Source organism: Pseudorasbora parva, chromosome 16 (assembly GCF_024679245.1).
Source record: "Pseudorasbora parva isolate DD20220531a chromosome 16, ASM2467924v1, whole genome shotgun sequence".
NCBI lineage: Eukaryota > Metazoa > Chordata > Actinopteri > Cypriniformes > Gobionidae > Pseudorasbora > Pseudorasbora parva.
This window is the reverse complement of record NC_090187.1, coordinates 7,876,507-7,899,063: the sequence shown is the minus strand read 5'-3', so window position 1 is coordinate 7,899,063 and position 22,557 is coordinate 7,876,507. Positions and strand designations below refer to the sequence as shown.

At 36.3% G+C, this 22,557-nt stretch overlaps 1 protein-coding gene across 1 annotated transcript in view; it reads left to right on the top strand.

The window, feature by feature from the left end:
* Positions 1-22,557, top strand: part of nectin1b (nectin cell adhesion molecule 1b) — a 321,725-nt gene that overhangs the window by 286,959 nt on the left and 12,209 nt on the right. The window contains 1 exon segment of the mRNA XM_067419324.1: positions 8,289-8,398. Within this exon segment, the coding sequence (XP_067275425.1) occupies positions 8,289-8,398 (110 nt within the window).

Sequence of the window (22,557 nt, the reverse complement as noted above, 5' to 3'; positions counted from 1 at the left end):
TATTAACACAAATAAACATAAAAAGTTAAAAAAAGGGGAATAAGTGTAACAAAACAGGGGATCTGGTGTCCTCATTGGGCCAAGGAATCATGAAAAAAGGGTAGTGACTGGATAGGATGGGTCCGACGGCCGCACACGCATCTCTCTCTGGTCCGAGGAGCAAGTGGTGACTTTGATGCAATGGCCCGGCATCCTAGCCTGCCAGTGGGGTTGCGTGTGCATCACGATTCTGGACTGCGGGTCCGGCAATACATCTTTAGTGGTGCGGGATTCCCTCCGTGCTGCCTTCCTGGACCCACAAGGACACCAGCATGGGAATACACGGGGAGAGAGAGACTAGCCTCTCCTCCTCTCTCTATCACCCAAACCAGTCGGGAACGTGGTGAAGGGCGATGATTTCAGGGACGGGGGGTACTGATAACGAGGGGCAGTCATATTGTGCCAGAATGCCTACCACACAGCAGCTGATTGGTGGAGAGGAGACCGAGTGATGAAGCCAGTCAATATATGGGGATGATTAGTAGACCATGATGGACAGAGGCCACTTGACAAATTTTGGCCAGGATGCTGGGGTGTAACCCCTACTCTTTATCAAAGTACATCCTGTGATTTTTAATGACCACAGAGAGTCAGGACCTTGGTTTATGAAGCCTTTGTTTCAGTCGCTTCTCTGCAGAGAAATTAAGCAGTTTAGTCTGGAAATGCATTTACACCATGGCTCCATATATATAATAATATATAATTGAATTACAATAGTGTCACACTCTCCACAGTAAACCAAACACATACTTGGTGAAATATAATCTCATCGAGCTTGGCCATCTTTGCTTTGAGGATTTTTTTCTTTAGGTCACTCTGCACCTCATCCTTTCTTATATAATGGTGCTCTACATTGCAGGGCAATTAAGACACTAGTTACCCAGCAACCCTGTGTGCACAGATTGTAGGTCTACATCGTATTGCATTGTCTTTCAGCCCGCTACTCTCATTTGCAGGATGGTATATTGATGCATTTTCTTCTCTATAACTCTGTGCCGCATACCTCTTCAACAGCCACAATCTCCTGCCCGATATAGGCTTGTTGTGTCATATTTTATAGTTTTGTTGGGCTTACTGTGTGTGAAAATGTCACATTTGTCACGATTGCGATGACAGCGTGACACGGCTGTTGAATTATCGGGAGTATCATTCTCGTTAAACACAGCATTGTACTAGCAGTGTGTTTGAAGGATGTGACTTTTGTTGTTTTGGTAGAAATAGAAAAGCATGCTGTAAACGTGTTGCTACCAAAGAGAAAGGATACAGTGAGAAGAACCTATGTTTTAAGTTTATAATTAATTTATAATTGATCAAAATATTCTTATCAAGGTTCTTATCTGAGACAAAACTGAAGAGAAACAATTACCAAACTCATTGGTAAGACCCCCTCTCAATTATTATTAATATTTTTTTGTCTTTAGTAAGTTGGAGAAAGTTATTTGACAACCACTTATTTATGTCCTCAAAACAGCAGTGCTTTCGATGTCAAATAAAGCAGGGTATCATCAGCGTAAAAATACAACGAAACTGTGATTCCTCGAAACTGATAATTCTAAGCGGTAGATTATACAGTTAATGGAAAATGATGCGTCCGAGTATGGACCCATGGGGTACTCCATAAATAATAGGAGCTAAGGACAAAGAATACTTACCCAAAGCTATAGCGAAAGCCTTGTCTTTAAGATAAGAATTAAACAATTGTAAGGCGGTACCCTTAAAGGTCAAACACAATGTCACAAAAAAAAAAAAAAGGATAAAATGATCCACTAGCCTGACAAGCCAGACCCACATCAATATGTTTGGTCTGGAAACTCACCATAGACAGGGCTCAATCTGAGGGGCGGGATAAACGGTTGTCTTTCAAACTCCCTCTGCACGCGATAGGATAGCGCTACACCAACCAGAGCAACGAAGGTGAAACAGAGCTTGTTGATAAATTAAACATTCACCGTATCCAGTCAGCTAAACACAGCCGAACACATCTTCCCTTTTTAAGAATGACTTCAGTGCCGTTCTTTGTTCTTTTCTCAGAGAAAAGCTTAACGCCAAGTCTTCCAGAATCGCGGTCAAAGCTGATTCGAAAGACTGCCGTTCGCCAGCTTTTGTGTTTACTAGAAGCACGCAAACGCAACTCGGCCGTCATCATTATGGCCCCGCCCACCGACTCTATACATGATGTGATTGGCCCGGCAAGAGTTAGGGGAATACAGCTCAGAAGGGTATTGAGAGTTGCTAGACGACACTTGCGGGCAGATTAAATTTGCTGCCGCTAGGGTGAATCTAGATTTCTAGGCTAATGATCCACAGTATCAAAGATGAAATCTCCTTAAAACACAAAATGTTAAAGTTTATATACTAAAACAAAATAATGGCACAAATAGTTAAAATAGTAAAAAATTCTCTCATTAAAAAGTTTTGCTAACTGTCTAACTGGATAACCTTGGTCTGTTTTGATCATCAAGGATTATAAATGTGCAGTGGACTTGGGAGTGGGCTGGTGTGGGGAGCTGGACTTATTGCCGATAAACAACCACCTAGCAACCACGCAAAAATGCCCTTGCATTGCGGCCATGTGTCATTTTTGCAGTTTTCATTAATGATTCATGTACTTCACCGTTGAGTGATTTCCATGCACATGTTCGTATACACCTACAATGCATCCTCTTTAAGACTACTCTTTACACATCTAATAAAAAAATAACACATTTTTGTGAAAAGCCTGGGATGTGTTTATATGTTAATGTGATACTCAAAACAGAAGAATCTAAAGTCAAGAGAAACCCTTGCTGCATATTTTCACATGCTAACAAGAGTGTTGAGGTGCTGTGAATTACCTGTTTAAATCATACAGTGGGAATACAGTGTGCCCTTATGATGTTGAGTGTATACTTGAGGGACTGTGAAGATGATTGTACTAATGAACAGCAGCGAACCATTGCTGCAGTGCTGCTAACGCAAAATCGTTTGACTGTGCTGACGATATCTAAGAAAATATCTGCTAGATTTGTTGTGCTATACGCAACACAAACTGTCAAACCCTAATTAAACAACTACACAACAGTTAATTAGCAGCATTTATACGAGAGCATACAGTAAAGTGGGGTAATTTCTATAGTATAGAATTCAAAGTGCTCATGCTAGCAGAGATCTAATCTAATTCAATATATGTATGACAGCTTTATATGTAATACTGCAGTACATAAATATAATTCTACATGCAGAGAATGAAAAATACATTACACACTGACACATAATAAAAGGTATAATTAAAAAAAAAACACATTGTCTTTGATGTCAAAGCGACAGTGCGTGTGCTTAAGTTCTTAGTGTTCTTGTTAATGAAAAGAGCCGGAGACTAATAAAGGAGCTTTTCCGACCTAGAACGCATGGTCCCAGAGGGGATACACCGCCTCCTGATAGCTGACGTGACTGTAATTAGCTTGAATAGCATGTCCATTGTGTTCATTTGAATGTGCTTCAATTGTTGAAAAGGGCATAAACATTGCAGAAGTGATTGGTGTGTGGCTGAGAAGCCATTTTAGATGGGGTCTCAAATAATCAACGTCAAATTCCTTCTACTTTCACACACCTCACTAGCCACCGATTGCTCGACAGTGATGCTGAGGTAACACTTCCTGTTTTTGACTGTGGCTGCATCCAATTTGCACACTTCTATTATACACTGAAATGTGCTTTATGGTGTTAAGGAAATCGCATATTTTGAGTGTGTAGTAAGATTATATGTCAGTATGCCTTTGACAAGTAAGGTTAACACTAATTACATTATGATTCATTATTCATTGACCTTTAAAAACTATTTAAATCTAATATGGCTGTTTTTGCTTTGACAGGATGTGAGTTATACTCTGTATTTTTGGATGTCATCCCCTACATCATATGCAGCTTCAGTGAGCTGAGGTCTGATTATGGAGAAGTTAGTTAGTTAGTTGGACCCCCAATGTTCAAGACATTGCTACAGCCTTGGTGCCAGATTTACTAACAGCCTGCTCCTGCGCAAACCCTTTTTTTGCTGTTAGAAACTACTGTCAGTGTATCAGACTTAGGCCAGTAGGAGCTGTGCATGCACACCTCACACTCTTGGCCTCGAGAGGTGTGCTAGCAACTGATGCTAGCAGTTCCCTTTTTTAATGTCCTTGTTAATGTGTCACCTCCCCCTCTGGAAACCCCAGTTCAAATAACCCTTGGAGCAAGTTAAGAAGGACCGGTTACATTTGGTGCCGTGACCCGGATGAGGTTTCGTGAGGTTTAGGGGGGTGAGTGCAACAGACGAAGGCAGTAAAAGCCTTACTCCCCTTGCCTCAAGAGGTGCATTGGCGACTGATGCTAGCAGTTGCTTTCTTTAGCATCCTTGTTAGCGCACCCCCTCACAATCTGAAAACCCCAGTTTGAATAACGCTTGGAGCGGGTCAAGTAGGACCGTTTACATTTGGTGCTGTGACTTGGATGGGAGTGAGTTTTAGGAGGGTGAGTGTAACAGACATATGCCGGTAAGAAGTGTGTGTGAAGAAGTTAAATCAGTATTTACTAAAGACACGCAGTGAAAAATCTGCAATGAAAATGGTTTAAAAGTTTTTTTTCTGTTTTATTTATTTATTTATTTTTGAGGGCTGACCTTATTACATATGCAGTTGTAGGAGTTATCCTTTCAGATACAAATTTTACAGAAGGAAAGTATTTAATTGAATCATGCAAAACAATTTACTAAGGGTTACCCTTGTCAGTTTAATGGTATTTGAACAACTATATTTTCTACCCAAAAAAGCATGTTTTAAAACAGACACTAATTGGCACTGCTCTCGGTTTATTGTCTTGATCCTTATGGAAATGATCCGGCTGTGCCTGTATTATTTATTTTGTGCTTATTCAGTAGATCACGCGCAGAACTTTCCTTCTTTGCAATTGAGCACATGCTAATTTGCCCGGTTTAGGAAATCTGGCCCTTGCTCTCTACTAAAATAATAATAATTTAAAAAACACACTACAGAAGTGCTTTCAAACTCCCAGAGCTAGGTGTTTTCAGAAGGGGTTGCTAGGGGTTTTCAGAAGAGCACTGGTGTTTTCAGCTGGCTGAAAAATGCTTCGGTGGACACAGCCTAACAGCCTCGTCGCAAGGTAATTCATGAAGGGATTCAGTTGCTCGCTTTAAAAAAAAAAGAAAAAAGTTGTGCCTTTCAAAGGAACAAAAACGACATTCAGAATTCCACTTGATTTTTGGGGGTCTGGGAACTGGCATCGGGATGCAACCCTTGTCTTCCTAAAGCCTCTTGAACTCCAGGGACGGAAAAGCAGGGGTAGGTGTAGAGGCAGCTCGGCTCTCTGTTCACTTTGTCATCTTAAGCAGAACGGGCCAGGGAGACACTCTCGCCATCTCACAGCACTGCACCAAAGGCACACCACACAGATACCGCAGAGCTCATCTCATCACCTATTCACAAAGAGCACCGCCAACAGGAGATACCTTACACTGAACATCCCATTGCATTACTATCACTGAGACATCAAAACCAATATCTACAGCATCTGTTCGCATACAATGACACCGGCTTACAAACCTAGTGAATTACTGAAGATTACAAGCCCCTTCCTCCGCCGCAGCATCGCTCAGATGGGGAGTTTGTCATTTGAATCTGAATAAAACAATTATCTGCTAGATGTTATCATGAACTATGGGATATAAAGAGGATAGGAACTGTCAAAGCAGAAGTGAAAACCCTGCTGCGCCAGAAAACGAAGGGAAAGTAATGATAAAGGAAGATGACAGTTTATGCTCCTAGTTTGAATATAAAGTGCCACCACTGAGAGATTATAGAATTCCACCAGAGTGTTCATTAGCTCCTCAGCAGTGATTGGATAATGGCTGAAGAGCCGCCACATTAATGCGGCCTGCGGGTGAAATCCGCCGCATTACTCGAAGATTGTGAATTCTTTTATTACAATTCAATGATTTGTGGCCAGAACAAAGCAGATAATGACCTTTTTATGAGATTCAAGTTGTCTCATAAACATTTCATGGGCTAAATCATTTCAAAACATTGCCATCTCATCTTATCCAAATGTCTTTAGGTCCCGCGATTGCGTTGAAGTTTGTCATTTAGTGTGTGCGCTCATTTTGTTTTCATGTTATGCTCGTCTTCTTTTATATCAGGTTTTGTGCAGTGTGAATGGTGGATTATTTTTGATTGTGCTGCTTTTTTATTATTGTTCTTCATGTGTTATTGATGTATGGAATACATCTTTTACCTTTCTGTCCTCTCCTGCTCATGTCTAAGACTTGTTTTGTCCCCCATTTGTGTGTTAATACAGTGGACCCAAAGAGTACAGTATGTGGACATTTAGTTTGAATGTCATTGATAGAACATTTACATTAATAAGTGATATTTTGAAATGTACTGCAATGGCATTCATGGTTCAAATACAAATCGGGCCACTGTATGTCATCTTACAGATTCACATCATTGATTGTCATTTGCTCAACCTTGAGGAGCTGTGTTCAAGTCCGTGGCCCTTTTGAACACAGGCTCATGTTTGTTTGTTCTAGCTTGATTGATTTATCGGTTACACGGCAGGCCATCTGTCTCTTTATATGGAAACATCGCCACGTCTGGTTTCAGTGTTATCATTATCATGCTTCATAATGTCTGTCCATTCATCTCATCGCTGCTCTTCCATGTCACTTCACTGGAGGAGTCTCGTCATATTGCCTGAACTACACGATTTAACAGCTGTAGAGGCAGAAGGAAGTCATAGAGTCAAGACGGTGATACCAATACAGAAACAATGAAAGAATCATTTACAGAGCCAATATACATTGAGTGTATAAAAATACATATGTTGTTGGTCTTACTATCAGGACATAAGCTTATTGTAGGGGTTAATCTCACAAAACCTGGCAAAAACATGGCCTGGCCATATTCAACTCCAAGGATTATTATTTTTTTCTTTCTTTCATAAATGTTCTTTCATTAGTTAATTTCATTATTTAACTATGTAATTATCATTACCATGATGCTTAAAAATAATAATAATAATAATAATAATACAAAATATATATATATATATATATATATATATATATATATATATATATATATATATATATATATATATATATATATAACGACAATTATAAATGTAAGTCACATTACGTAACAATTTAACTTATACTAATATTATTATATAATATTCTATGACAATTAAGCAACTCCCCACCCCCATTTTCATATACAAAATGCAAAAAGAATAAAATAATAATAATAATTAATGTTGTGTGGGGGAAAAATGCATTTCAAATTAAAGTATTTTTAACAATTTATATGTTATGAAACAACATTATTAAGTTTTAAGCACATTCAGTCTTTTATTTGTAAGTAATAATGACTGTATGAGTAGTGATATATAGTATATGTAATGAGAATCACCATTAAGAATAGTGTAAATGACTAAAACATTTTCAAATAAATAAAGAAATACATCATGATGCATTACCTTACAGCAATACAAAACATACGAGAAAATACCATAAAAAAAATGTTGTTTTTTGTTGGTTTAACTTAAAAAAGTAAGTAACCTGGTTGCCTTAAAATTTTGAGTTTATTGAAATTAAAAATTTGAGTTGATACAATGAAGGAAATTTGTTTAATAAATAGAAACTCAAAATATTATTGTATCTGAACCACATACAATTTTTTTTTATAAATCATGAAAATAGCACTATTTGGCATGTTTCACTGCATCATCAGAAATAAAACACACACAATTACCCAATATACTTACAAAATCGTTTAATATTATTTTAATAAAGGTTGTCGAATCTCAAAAAATGTTTATTGTATTAACTCAAAATTTTAATTTCAGTGAACTCAAAATTTTAAGGCAACCAGGTAACTTTTTTTCTAAATATTTTTTTATGTGAGATTCACCCTCATATAAAATGGCTTTTATTTCAGACAAAAAAAAACAACAAAAAAAACATATTTTTAGTTAGAAATTTTTAGTAAAGAGTAAAAAAACAAAAAAAAACAATACACCAACAAAAAAACAAACAAAAAACACACAATGGTATTACGACTGGCCTCCTCAGTGAAGTTCCTTTCATCCAACCTGCAGTCTGTGTTCTCAGATTGGAGTGACAGCTCTCTCTTTCTGTTCTCCTCTACACTCTCTCTTTCTCTCTTTCTCTTTTTTGAGCTCCACTCCTCATACATCCTCTCCACCTCTCTTATCTCCAGAACTCTGGTCACAAGGACTGTGATGTCCAGTATGCGGAACTGGATACTGCAGCTTTGGCATCTTCTCCCAGCCCTCGAAGCTCTGTGCACACTGGCGGGGACCTTGTCGAGTACGCAACCATCCAGCCTAGCTCACACTAACGCATGCCATTGTAGGCCTTTCCCCCTATGACTCTGGCCTAAAGGTACACAGACTGATGCACTCCTATGTTTCTTTTCCTCTGTTTGTCCCTCACTCTCTTTCACTGACACTGAATTCCCTCTGTGTTTCCTGTTTGTGTCTACTTTCTACTTCGTTTGTTTTAATTGGTTTGGTTACCTTTATTCTATCAATCCACTCTTACATTGTTCAAGGCTGCCCTTTAATTTAATAGACATTTTGGTTATACTTTATTTCAGTGGTCCACTTTTTGACATTCTGCTAGCTATAAGTAACTTTACAACTCCATGTCACTTAACTCTCATTTGAATTAGGTTAGGGTTAGGTATTAGGCTTCAGGTAAGTGGAATAAGTTGGCATGTTTTTGTAAATTGACATATTGTCAGTAGAATGAATGTTGGGGGACCATCACAATAAAGAGATATCAAATATTAGATCTACCAATAGTCCATTGACTTGTACACGAAGTTGCTTCCAAATGACATGACATAACAATTAAGTTAATTACATAATCCATTAAGTGTATTAAATATTACGCCAGGGTTTCCCAGACGGGGGTTTGTGACGTTTAATGAAAAGCCATCAAGTCATTCAATTTAAATTAAAATAAATAATTAATAATAAAGGGCAACTTCGGTGAGAAATGAACCAAGGGGTAATTAAAAGATGGTTACCGAGTAGTTCGTCTTTGGGATGCGTTTTCATGGAAATCTAATGTAAAGAGTTTAATCTACAAATAAATGTTTGTTTAAACAGATTATCTTATAATGCTAGTGTATTGGGCATGGAATAAGTGAAATTAAATCGCTAGTTAATACCACTAACAAGGCTCAAAATAGCCTCACACTAACACGGTAGCATAATGAGGGTCCCTACATGCAAACCGAAGCATTGAGAACTGTGTAAGTGTACAAACAGTTTAATAAGAAGATACTTTATAAACACAGTGCATTACAAGTTTACAGATGGCAGCCATCATGGAAAACAGTCTCGAACAGTCAAGCCATGAACGCTAAAGTATTATTTACAGTATTATTTATTGATAAAATCTAGTAATTTATCGATTTAATATTAAAATGATCAGTAACCTCAACAAACCAGGTTCGACAGTAGTGTGTTCAGAGATACTCTTCTGCAGACCTCAGTTGTAACATGGTGAGTTACCGTTGCCTTTCTATAAGCTGAAACCAGTCTGGCCATTCTTCTCTGGCAACAGCAAGGTATTTTTGCTATAACCATTTTGGTATAACTCACTGGATATTTTCTCTTTTTCTGACCATTTTCTGCAAATCCTAGAGATGGTTGTATGTGAAAATCCAAGTAGATCATCCATTTCTGAAATACTCAGACCGGCCCAACTGGCACCAAAAACCATGCCCCTTTCAAAGTCACTTATACCAACTTGCTTCCCAATTCAGGTGCTCAGTTTGGACTTCAGCAGATCTTGACCATGTTTGCATGCCTGGATGCATTCATTTCTGACATGTGATTGGCTGATTAGATATTTGGGCCCCACTTTATATTAGGTGGCCTTAATTACTATGTACTTACATCAAAAAATAAGTACAATGTACTTACTGTGTTCAAACTGTATTGCTAAACACCTTTGCTGATATATTCAGGTGGGATACGGGTAGAGTTAGGGACAGGTGTGGTGGTATGGGTCAGTAAGTGGGTCCGATATTTGCGATAATAGGCAGTTGAACAGGCATACCTAATATAGTGTCCGGAGAGTATATAGTGTTTAGAAAAAGTATATGCTATGTGTAAAGAACAAAACCTTTATGTTTCGATGGCATTCACATATTATTTATTATATGTTTATAATATTATACCACTGTATATAGTGAATAGTCAAAGTGTATCTTTAACTAAGGTTATCTTTGTAGTCCAGATAAATTTGATGTATTTATATATTTATAAATAATCAGTGTATAATCAGATTAGTCAATCTTTAGCCAGTAAACCAGTAATACATCTGTTTAAAAGATTAGCACAATGCTTTATACACAATGCTAAAATCAACACTGCATCACTAGTAAAAACTTGTCTTATAGCTTCATACTGTATTTGTTTTTTATTAAAAGTAGTAACCTAAAAAGGACCTAAAAAGTAGTATCTGGCATTGTTTGCATTGTCATGCATCTGGGGCATTGTCAGACACGTGCTTTGTCCAAAGATGTGTAATTTTACAGCTGAGATTACATTGCTGCAAACAGTTTATATATTATTCAAGCTTGATTGAGAAAAAATATTTTTAATGAGTATTCAGTAGAGATATATGAGCGGACATTTGGTTAATTGCAATTGAGATTGCCATATGTTTAGCGACTGTCTTAAATGTGACTAAATACTAAAGCTTCTAATTAGAACTAATATGCTAGTGATGTGATAATATGTCACTAATGTCAGTTTGATGGCAATGTCAGTTTCGTGTGTAATTTGTTCTGTTATTATTTTAATATTTAATATAAGAGACAGCTTTTAGTTAGCTGTGGCTCTTTGATGCTTTAAAATGTCTGATTTTGAGTGTGAGGTGGGATTATCTGTTACGTTGCAATGCTTAATCTCTATACTTTTTAAAAGTTTGGGGTCAGTATGAGATTAAATATATTTAATATTTCTGTCAAACAGAAAATTAACTATAAATTAATGATTACTTGTCACACAGCAAACCATTTTCACTCCCAAGGCGTCGAAATCCGAAGCATGGTCAAGTGCCTTCCGCGTCACAATGAAGACGTTAAAAGTACCCTCAGGCGTGTCAAACTGCCAAACTGCTGAAATCACGTGATATTAGTGATCTGAATCATGAATCAATCTGCTGATTCATAACCGTTCGAATCTTTATTTGAGGATTGAAAACAAAACCAGAAGAGAAGACAATGTTGAATAAAGTCGTAGTTTTTGTTATTTTTGGACCAAAACGTATTTTCGATGCTTCAAGAGATTCTAATGAACTAACTGAGGTCTCATATGGACTACTTTGATGATGTTTTTATTCCCTTTCTGGACATGGACAGTATAGTGTGCATACACTGGCATACACTCCCGGACTAAATACAAAATATCTTTAACAGTGTTCTGAAGATGAACTGAGGTCTTACGGGTGTGAAACGACATTCGAGTGAGTCATTAATGACATCAATTTCATTTTTGGGTGAACTAACCCTTTAACCCTTTTCTTTCCCTATTATTGTTTACTGCTGCATCCTTTACGTCTATGACTTCTCTCAATTTCTCCAACTACAGGCTACGCCATGGATCAAACAGAAAATGTGCATTGTGTTAATCGCACATGCATCTAGTGCTTCTTTAACGCATTATTAATATGTAAATTTTGACAGCCCTAATAATAATAAGATAATAATATGTATGAAAAAACACTAAATCAGCCTATTGTAATGATTTCTGAAGGATCCTGTGGCAATGAAGACTGGAGTAATGATGCTAAACATCAGCTTTGCATCACAGGAATTCATTAAAAAAAATTAAATAGTAAACAGTCATTTTAAATTGTAATAATTTTTCACACTTTTACTGAATATTTGATCAAAAAAATGCAGCCATGGTGAGCATCAAATACATCTTTCAAAAACATCAAAAACCCAAACGAGCCCAAACATTGGAATGATAGAGTATGTACTTTTATCTTCAACATTTTGTAATTTTGCTTGCTCAGTAGGTTTCAGAGAGTTATTTTAACGTTATCTCCGCTGTATAAGATAAACACACAAGAGGGTCTGACTTGTGCCTGTTACCGTCCCAGTGTGCAGGAGATTTCCCATCGCTTCAGAAACCCATCTCTTCGTCTTCTTAGATAATAGCAGCCGAGAGGAAGACAGCACAAAAAAGGCAGTTCTCAGGGGTAAAGTCTGAATGAGTCAGCCTCACTGTTAAAACAAGCAATTAATATCACAGCATGGAGTTCTCAGAGGGCCACCACTGCAAACACTGCTGAGCAGGAACATCGTAAAACAAGAATAAATAACTCGACAAAAGACTTCATTTTATTTTTTAAACGCTGACAGCCTTTCTTAGCTGAGGATGTTAAGTTTGAAGACAAGGGAGCAACATCAACAAAAATTCAATTGTTAAATCAACGTTAACTGCTTCAAACTGTTGTCATATAAAGGGAAGTGAAAACTGTGGATTATCTGGGTGAAATCAATTAATTTATAAAACATAAAAAAATCACAATGATGGGTGTATTATGATTATAACAGTCCATTTTTAGCCCTTCCACACTCAAAAAGTACTACAGTGTTACTGTTTTTGCACTTTATTTTACAGTATGTGCACTTGCATGTACTTACAATTACTTAGCGAAAGTCCTGGATAACTTAACTTTTTCATATTAAACTATGTTAATATTAAACTACATATTAATCCTACCTCACATCTCCAGATGTGAGGGAGGATGTTTCAGCCGGGACGTTTTACTGCGCAGACGCCGAGTCGAAGTACTCTCAGAAGTGCTATTCCGCTATACATTATAGCTCTTATTTTTAATCCACTTAGAAAAGGAAAACGTGGAGGTGTTTGGTTGCTTCTAACTTGACCTCTGTTTGGTACCGTAGTGAATGAACTGGGCTTAGTGGGCTAAGCTAATGCTATCAGATCATCACCGCGCGTCAGAGTGAGAGAGGTATGTATCAACTCGTTTTAGTTAAGGGAATAACATAATTTAATATGAAAAAGCGTTGAAGTATCCCTTTAATGTAACTACATGGTTTAATTTTAGGTTTCGGTGTAGGTTCGTTGTTTAGTACCTAGTCATTACCCAGTTATTGTAATTACTATAATAACTACATATGGCGATCATGACTGTAAAATAAAGTGCTACATTGTTGTTTTTTCTCGCATCATGGTACCCTTGGAGTGCCATGAAGTACGCTGTAAATACTGTACATGAAATACATGAAAAGGGTAATCATTTAATTATTGTATACAGTTTATCAAATACTATCAATGGTTATGGTCCCACCAATGTATTTTTCTCATATGGCTTACAAGCATAAGATAGGAAATGATTGGTATCATGTTATTCAATCTCTCTAGCATTTTTCATCAATGTTATGAAAACTGTATTTTAAGCCAAGCATTAAAGTCAAAGTTTAATATTGCACTATAAACAAATGTCAGGTTCACACAGTATGAGGACTGATGATAAATGCATAATCATTTATTTCAGTTCAAGGATACAAAGACCTTTCCTTAAAAATACAAAGTACTAGAAACATTTGTTTTTCTATTAAAATAATTATAATAATACGGCAAGAAAAATGGAGAGTATATAAAGTGATTTTACTGGAAAATTGTTAATAACATAACATGTTATATTTTTTAATAAGTCCACTTGACACTTCAAAGTTGTCCTTTATTTAGGACAAACAAGCTTTCTTTATATGATATTAGGGTTATTATGCAATGTATTTTTTATTTTTTTGGGTTGCACTTTATTTTGCTGAATGTGAACTTACATCTAATTACAGTGTACCTACCTAAGAAACTACATAAGTTAACGTTAAGTTTATGCTGAGGTCAAAGAGCATTTTTAGCATTTTCTGAGGGCTGACGAGGATTTGTGAAATCGCAGACAAATACCTGAAATTATACGCAAATCGGTGCTCGTTCACATGAGTGACAATCACGCAGTGCAAATTATCAAATATTGAATATATCAAAATTATCAAAGACGCGATATGAGAGAATTGCAGATGCCCGTGAGATATTTGGCATCCTAAATATTTAAACCTGTCGGCGATTCAAAATCCTGCTGTGTGAAATGAGGTGTGTTCTGACTGAAATTGAAATCGCAGATGACCTGCAGCAAATGGGAATGAAGTCAATTCTGATACTTATCAGAAAATGTACTGTAACTTAGGGATTACTTGTCACACAACAACCCATTTTAAGAATAAGCAAATGACCTACAGCAAATGGGAGAGCAAGATTCAAGGCAGCGAGAAGTTCGGGGAGGAGTTATAGACCAGGGCTGCATTTCCCGATAACGTTGTCTCTTAGCACGCTACGAAGACTCTAAAGGTATAACTTAACTGAAGGTATACCATTTCTAGGCGTGTTCCCCGAACTATACCTTAGTAGGTTGCTTAAGGTAAACCTTCTTAAGTGCGACCTTAGCGGATGCTGTCCGTGGCCGCGGTGCTGAATTGGCTTATATCAATGGCTCAAGAATCGATTATTTACTCTGTGCAGGGGCTATTTCACTGCATTATGCAGAAAAAAATCATGTTCTTTATAAAAGAAGCACTTCAGAAATAGTTGAACTTTCATTTATCATACAAAATTACACCTCAATTTTACATAATTCTGAAATGAGTGCACAAACCAGCAATCTCATGCTCAACTGCATCATGAGCATCACGCGTCATTTAAATTATTACAGTATATTTTCCATAATGTCTTGATTTACTCCACAACCAGGGATTATTGCCCATGCAGCATCTGCATCACATTATTGAGTAAATAACTGATTTATATTATTAGATGGCCTAGTCAATAAAAACGCAACACGCAAAACATATAATCAGCTGCTACTAGAAAAAAGAAAGAAAGAGGAGAGCCGCCAGCAGCTTATTTCAGGGCTGAGGGGGTAACTCCGTGCAGTTTGTCTCAACAAAGTTGGTCCAACAAGATCTAAAAGCTGCTGAATTTGCTGTCGTAGGCAAAATTTATTTTGAACAGCAGCTTCTGACATGGTAGCAAGGGGACTAAAGTTTTCACGTATGAAATATAGTGAACATATACTAAACATCTTTGATTTAGCACAATTCTATTCGCTGCCTCGCTGCCAAAGTTTGACTAAACTCCCCTCCACAATCATTCCTTTTAAATAGGCTCCTAAGCTTTTCCTGTCTAATGGTTTGCTTGCTGATGTACCTTTGAATACGCCATAAAGTGTGTCTCATATGCACACGAAAAACCGCGTACCATATGCATGCCAAAACTCATTTTGGCGTATACATTCTACAAGATTGCAAACTAGTACTATGTATACGCATTTTCGTGAGATCGGGCTCATATTACAACTTCGGAATTATATTCGTATAGACTGACATATAAAGAAGCTTTTTGCACAGTGATGGCCACTAGTGGAATGAACTGTCAATAGTGATAAGGTATAGCTAAGAGTGGTCCAGACCAACCTTACGAAAGTATGACTTACAGAAGGTATTTATAACTAAGTTTGTTTCAGGAAACACATATTAGCGTTAAGGGATACCTTAAGGTATAACTTAAGAATGACGTAGTGTTAAGAAGGTTTCGGGAAATGCAGCCCAGAATATCAGTATATAATACATATATTTACAATTATATCAAACAGAAAGCAGAGAAAAAACATTAGCTTGACCAGTGGCGGAACAGCAGCACATTGCAAAATTATTAATTTACATCAAACTCTCTTTGCAGAACACAATACTTATACTCTCTGCATCTCCTTAACCATTTCCTCCTCCATATTTTGTATTTTGTCTATTTCTCCTTTTCCCAAAAAAAAATAAAATAATAATAATAATAATAATAATTCAGCACACAGAAAATTTTGATCGCAAGCTTCTTGCGGGCTGTTATTTTTAATAATTCCCATCTCGCTCAATAACTCCGGTCTGATGCACGCGTGAATGAGCGCTGTTTTCTTGTCACATCTCGTGTGGTTGTGAAACAGTTTGCAGACGAGCCGGAGTTGTCTGCGATTTTTCCTATTGTTAAGTCACTCAGTATTCATGCAAAGTTCAGGATTAGTACCTAGTTATTACCAAGTTATTATAATTACTATCATAAGTACACAGTATTTATATGCAGAACAGGACTGTAATTACCTGAAGCAAAAAGCGGGTGGCAAATTCATTATGTTTATAAGACAAGCTGTTTGTGTACATTTTATATTCATCAAAAGTAATAATTTATTAAATACCAATCGAATGACCAGGCATATACCCATGATGTGCAGCATTTTAAAGAGTGACCCTGGATCATAGTGGTTAAGTAATCTGCTCGATCTTCCAAAAATGTGCTCTAAGAACGGTCCTAAAAAAGAATTGTGACATGCAAATTGCTTTTATCAATAATTTTATTGGCACGTTTGCACTTGTTTTGCATAATTCTTTTAGTGAAACAACACAGATGGCGTGCGTTAATAAACAATGCCATCAGCAGACTCAATTCAGTGAATTTTCCACGCAGAGTGCTTTTAATGGGAATCTGATTCCTCAAATACATCATGAAGTCTTGGAGTTTCTCTTTTACTTTGTCTGGACTGAGGTGCATTTTCTCTAATTGCTTAAATGATGCAATTACATTTGCTTTGAATTGCAATTTCAAAGTGTTTTTATTTTCCATTAGTACTTATTAACATTAATGAGATTCAATATCATTTGTAATGTCATTCAAGCCCAAATGTGGCCTTTAAAAATCATAATTACCTCCTCAGCTTATGCCTCAAATGTGGCTTTAGCCATTTGACCCACATTACCATAATGATTAATGACTGACATTCCAATATCTGTCATTAGAGACCAAACATGTTTTTATCTCTCGTCCCGTCTAAGCCGTGATGATTCGAAGGATTTTAAGTCTCAGATAGTAGCCTATCTTCCAAAAGACCTTGCAGTGGCTTCTGGGTATTGTTCTTTGAGCGTAATTTCTTTGTGTGCTGACCTCACACTTACGCTTGCTTACTTATGCTCATCCGATTGGTTTGCCTCAATCATCTTGTTTGTCTTGTTTGTGTATGTGAAAATTATTAGTAATTTTTTTTTTTCCTCAGTGTTAGGGTTCAAAAATTCCCTCCTGCTCTTTCAGCAGTGGTGGTTCCGGAAGTATTTTTTTTTTCATTAATTTTCCCCATAGGGATTTAAAAAAAAGTCTTTGTTAAAGAGTTATAAGACATGAAATAAGCCAATCAGCTATAATGAGAATCATAACATTACAAACTTTGATTTGAAGCAACATTTTTGAAAATCAGACAAAATGTCAAAGGCACAAAACTGTGATCGGCCTTAGTGAGGGGAAGAGCTGAAATCCCAAACTGCATTGCGAACACTATAATCAAATTAAAGTTTTTAAATTAAAACCTATTTTAAGTTTATTGCAGATTTTGAATATATATTCAAAAATATTTCAGAATTTTGAGAGAGTAGACAGATCAACTCGATTACATTATCTGCAGTGCTTCATGTGAGTGGGTGGAGCTAAAGAACTTTGTCCGCTCTTTCGGCTGACTATTTGGTGTAATTTTCCAAACAGCATCATGAATAAGATTAAAAAATCTTTTTCACTAACAATTAAAAAAAAATTGTAACACTTGTAGTGTGGGGAACACATTCACTATTAACTATGACTTTTGCCTCAATAAACTCCTAATATACTGCTTATTAATAGTTATTAATGTCGTTTTTGTAGCATTTAAGTTTAGGTATTGGGTAGGATTAAGAGATGTAGAATAAGGTCATGCAGAATAAGGCATTAATATGTGCTTTATAAGTACTAATAAACAGCCAATATCCTAGTAATATGCATGCTTATAAGCAACTAGTTAATAGCTAATAACTGAATCTTAAGATAAAGTGTTACCAAATTAGGATTTTAAAAATAAGATGAAATAATGCCGACTGCTGGTGTTGTGCAGAGTATTTGTACCCCCTGCAAGATTATTACCCCCTAGTGTTGGTAGGTTTAGGAGTAGGTGTGGAGGAGGGATTAGGATTAGGCAATCAGGTAGCGACTTTAATAAAGGGGGTTCACTCACGGCTCGTGAGTCCTGACCGTTCTGACAGAACACAGACTGACTGAATAACACTTTAAAGCTACACTGTGTAACTTTTTTAGCTAAAAACACTTAGTTCTTTTAAAAATATATGTGCTCATTAATGTATATTTGCTTCTTTCAAGTTATGGCATTGAAAATACATACGGGTGAGGGGTTCGAATTCTGGTTGCCATGTTGCCCCTCCATCTTGAAAGTACATTAGCCAAAGAGTGACATACACGTAAATTCAAGCGTCGCTTTTCGTGTTTTAAAACTCGATGGCACCGTGTCGAATGTGAGAGGGGGGATTGCCATGTTAATCTTGGACTAAATCGGCCACCGTAAGAGTTAAAACGAAATCAGAATTGAGAGGAACAGAAACTAACATTCACTGGATGGTCATATACCTTTTCACCGCTAGATGGGGGAAAATATCACACAGTATAGCTTTAAGAAGAACATCTCAAATGGAGAATGCTAAAATGCAGCTTACTTGTTTATTGGGGTTTTCAGATCATCCGCGTCGACCGCGGCCGAGAGAGAGAGCATGCAGCGTGCCAGATTGTACGTTTAAGGAAAACACTGGATAGTATACATGTTCTTTTCACAGAAAACCTTTGATTGGGGAATTTAATTGACTGAAATCTGGCAACCGCAAGCATGAATGCTCTTCTTTCCCCCCGAAAAAAACCCCAGTGGTTTTTGTTCAAGTTTTTATTTTTTTTAAACTACATTTTAGACTCTTCTTTTTTTGTCAACGATATTGCATGTTTATATAATGTACTGTAAGTCACAATGTAGGCTACGCAGTGACTGTGATCTACTCTAACATACAAGCATGCGAAAATATCATACTTCAGTTCTCAAAAATATAAATATATATTTTTACAAAATGAATAGAAGCCTTATTAAATCACTATCGTTTTAACTTATATGGTGGAGAAGGTGACGTTAGCAACTAAACGTCAACTAACCTAACATAGTATGACACACGTATCTACGGTTGTATGGTTTTACGGTTTGTAATACAAAATAATATTAACCTTTGTCATTAGGGACACTATTTCGTTTTGTATGGTATTTGGAGATTCCTATTGTTACTGTACTAGCATCTTGCGTTATCTAGCCAATGCTGTCTAGAAACTTTCAATTTAATCAGAAATTGTTTAAACAGTCAATAAGTGGATAAATCACTACTTACTGCTTGCAGGAATACAGTTGGAATTGCCCCTTTCTTCAGTTTAAGACGCTAAGCAAAGCTTGCTTGAAATGGGCCGAGCAAAGAAACGATTTTGAATTAAATTGTTTCGGTATCCGATTATAATAAACCTCAACCATGACTGTTAACATTTTTTATCTGTGGGAAGGGTATGAAAAGTCCTCATGTCCCCTGCACAGCCTGGAACATGACGTGTGTCCACGCTCACGCGGCGCTTGTTTTCCTGATGATTCGGCTGCAGTTCCGCCTGACAATGAACTTGTTCGGACAGATGCAAATGTTAGGGGCGTACATATTAATGATCCCCAGTGATTGCGTCAAAGTTGCCGTTATGTTGAGAATCACTTATTTTTCTGTGGTGTTTTTTTTTTATGCACGAGGTTTACATAAGAAGTAGGAGGCAATGGTGTTTGAGACTCACAGTATGTGATGTCCATGTACTGAACTCTTATTATTTCACTATGGCAAGGTTAATTCAATTTTTCATTCTGGGGCACCTTTAATGCAGTTGATTGCTATATAAATTAACTAGAATAATAACCCATTTTTTGTGATTAATTGCAATTAAAAAGACTTACATTTTTAATATAAGTATGTATAAGTTTTAATATTTTTATAATCTTTTATAATATTACATTCGTGTAGGAAGAACATAAAAACAGTAGCGTTTATTTTAAATACTCTTTTAATGGCATCTTTAAAGGCCAAGTATCACTAATACTAATAAAGCTACTAATGTCTCTATGAAATTATTTAAATATATACTGTATATTTACTTGTGCCCTGTGAAATATGCAGAAATGTAATACATTTATAAAACGTATCAAGGTAATAAATTAAATATAGATCAATCCTTATTAAAGCTGATAATTTCACCCATAGTTAAAAGAAGTGAGTGATTACCTTTCTTCTTTGATTAACATTAATGACAATCTTTGATTAACATTAATGAAATTAGGGACTGCTGTCACTTTAAGACCTCACACGCATCTTATTTTCTCTCACAACTTTTTACATTCATTTAAGACTTTATTTAACCGATTTATAAGGATACACAATAAAACGGACAGTTTGGCATAGTTGTGCATGTTAATGTTTCGCTCAATCACGGAGGAGAACTCGATTCTCTTCTTTCTGTCTTTCTGTGTGTCGTGTATGTGTCAGAACATTCACAGAGAGCATGTTCTCTTTTGTCTTGTCGTGCTTGAATGGTTTACAAGCATTTGCAAGAATAAGAGTGGGATCATATGATGTAATCCTATACAAAGAATGACAGAAAAAAAAACTGATGTTGCATTAAACGCGTTAAATACTTTTTACGCGTTAAACTGAAAAATAATAATAATAACGCAGGCATTAGTGTGTTGACTTTGAAAGCACTAAAATAAACAAACTTGACGTAACTTGACTAGAGTGTCGATTACTGAGTTTGCGCAAACATATCCAGATAATCAGATGCTTTCTTAACTGGTGTTTTCTCATTTGCCATTTTGATTAATTATTTTGTTAATGAGAGGAAAGCACACAGAACACATATATAAACAACACTCTCAGCAGTCTGGATTTTTGTGCCCTGTTGCAAAGGCATTTCAAACTTCTTTTGACCACTGAACGAAGAACAAACAAGTACTTTGCCGTGAGCATATCGGGCCTTGAGTGATGGGCAAAGTAATCCTTTTATGACAGGAATACAAAGATATCATATCAAGTAGGCATATTCCACATGACATTGGAGAAAATGCAGCATAAAATACAAGCATGTGAATTTTCCCTGGCACATTTCAAGAGACTTTCTTTTACTATGATTTGCCTTTAGTTTAATAAGTTTAATATGTGTGATTTTGTTAAATTAGTTCCTTGTCATCTTTATATGTATATATTCATTCTGTCATCATTCTTCCTTAACTTCTTTTGCTCTGTAGTCTAATTTAACTCTAACCTTATTTCTCTTTCCTGTGTGAGTGTACTTGTCTGAGTGTTGATTTTGCCTTTTTAAACATACACCGCAGTGACCTTTCATATTAGTGTGGGTGGGTCTATGAATGAAGTAAGCGGTAATTTACCTGACAGCGGAGAGTGAAGTATGGGGAAATGCGTAGTATGGAGCCCGCAGGTAATCAAGGGTGGTGATGTGTCCTTGTTATTGAGATGAAGAACAGATGTACTGAGATAGGAGATGTCTAATGATATCACCAAGTTAATTACTTAGCTGTTCTACTGTCATTCAGTGAGATAGTGGGTGTACAATGCAAAAATGAACTGTGAAAAGTTTCTTTTGGAATTTGTAGAGAAAATGATCCACACGTTTGTGTTATGCAACTCATGCATTTGGCACTGTATGTAATACCATTCAATGCAATATCTACAAGATCTAAAATGCTTGTAATGCACACACACACACCTCGGTTAATACGAAAACCATGTTTCTATCGGTAAAGATCTATGGAGACCCATGTGGATTTGATTTTACTTCAGCTCCTCTATTATCACAAGATTTCTCACAAGATTTCACAATAAGTCACAGGAGATTTGACAGCGGCGGAATCATTTATCATCATATTTTCATCGTGTTCGTTTTTCAAAACACATATGAGGATTATTTTTGCTCATATCCTGAAACGTCCCTCACCTCTAATGGTGATTGTTTAGGCTCTATTATTTTTGTTCATGCTTATGGAGTAAGGATTTTTGCTTTTAGTTTACCCCTGTTATCTGCCAAGAAATGCTTGGGTCACATTTCACACACAAAAAAAAAAAAAAAAAAAAAAAAAATCTTTTGCCAAAAGAAAATGAAGCCTATTTTAGGAACATTAGCTCTTTTTCATGAAAATTAAGCATGTCCTTTTCCAAGTCCCAGTGGCCTACTCTACTCTTATCTAGATCTCTTACTGTAAAAAAAAAAATATATATAATAAAAAAATATTATTATTATTTTTATTTATTTTTTTTTAAATCAGCCAATAAAGTGATGAAGAATAATTTCCCAGAAATGTCAATAATAATCACATCAGGTCACATCCTTTATGTAGCTTTAAAAGGTCTGGTTTGTCTTTTTAGCACCTTAAAGGGATAGTTCACCCAAAAATGAAAATTTGATGTTTATCTACTTACCCCCAGG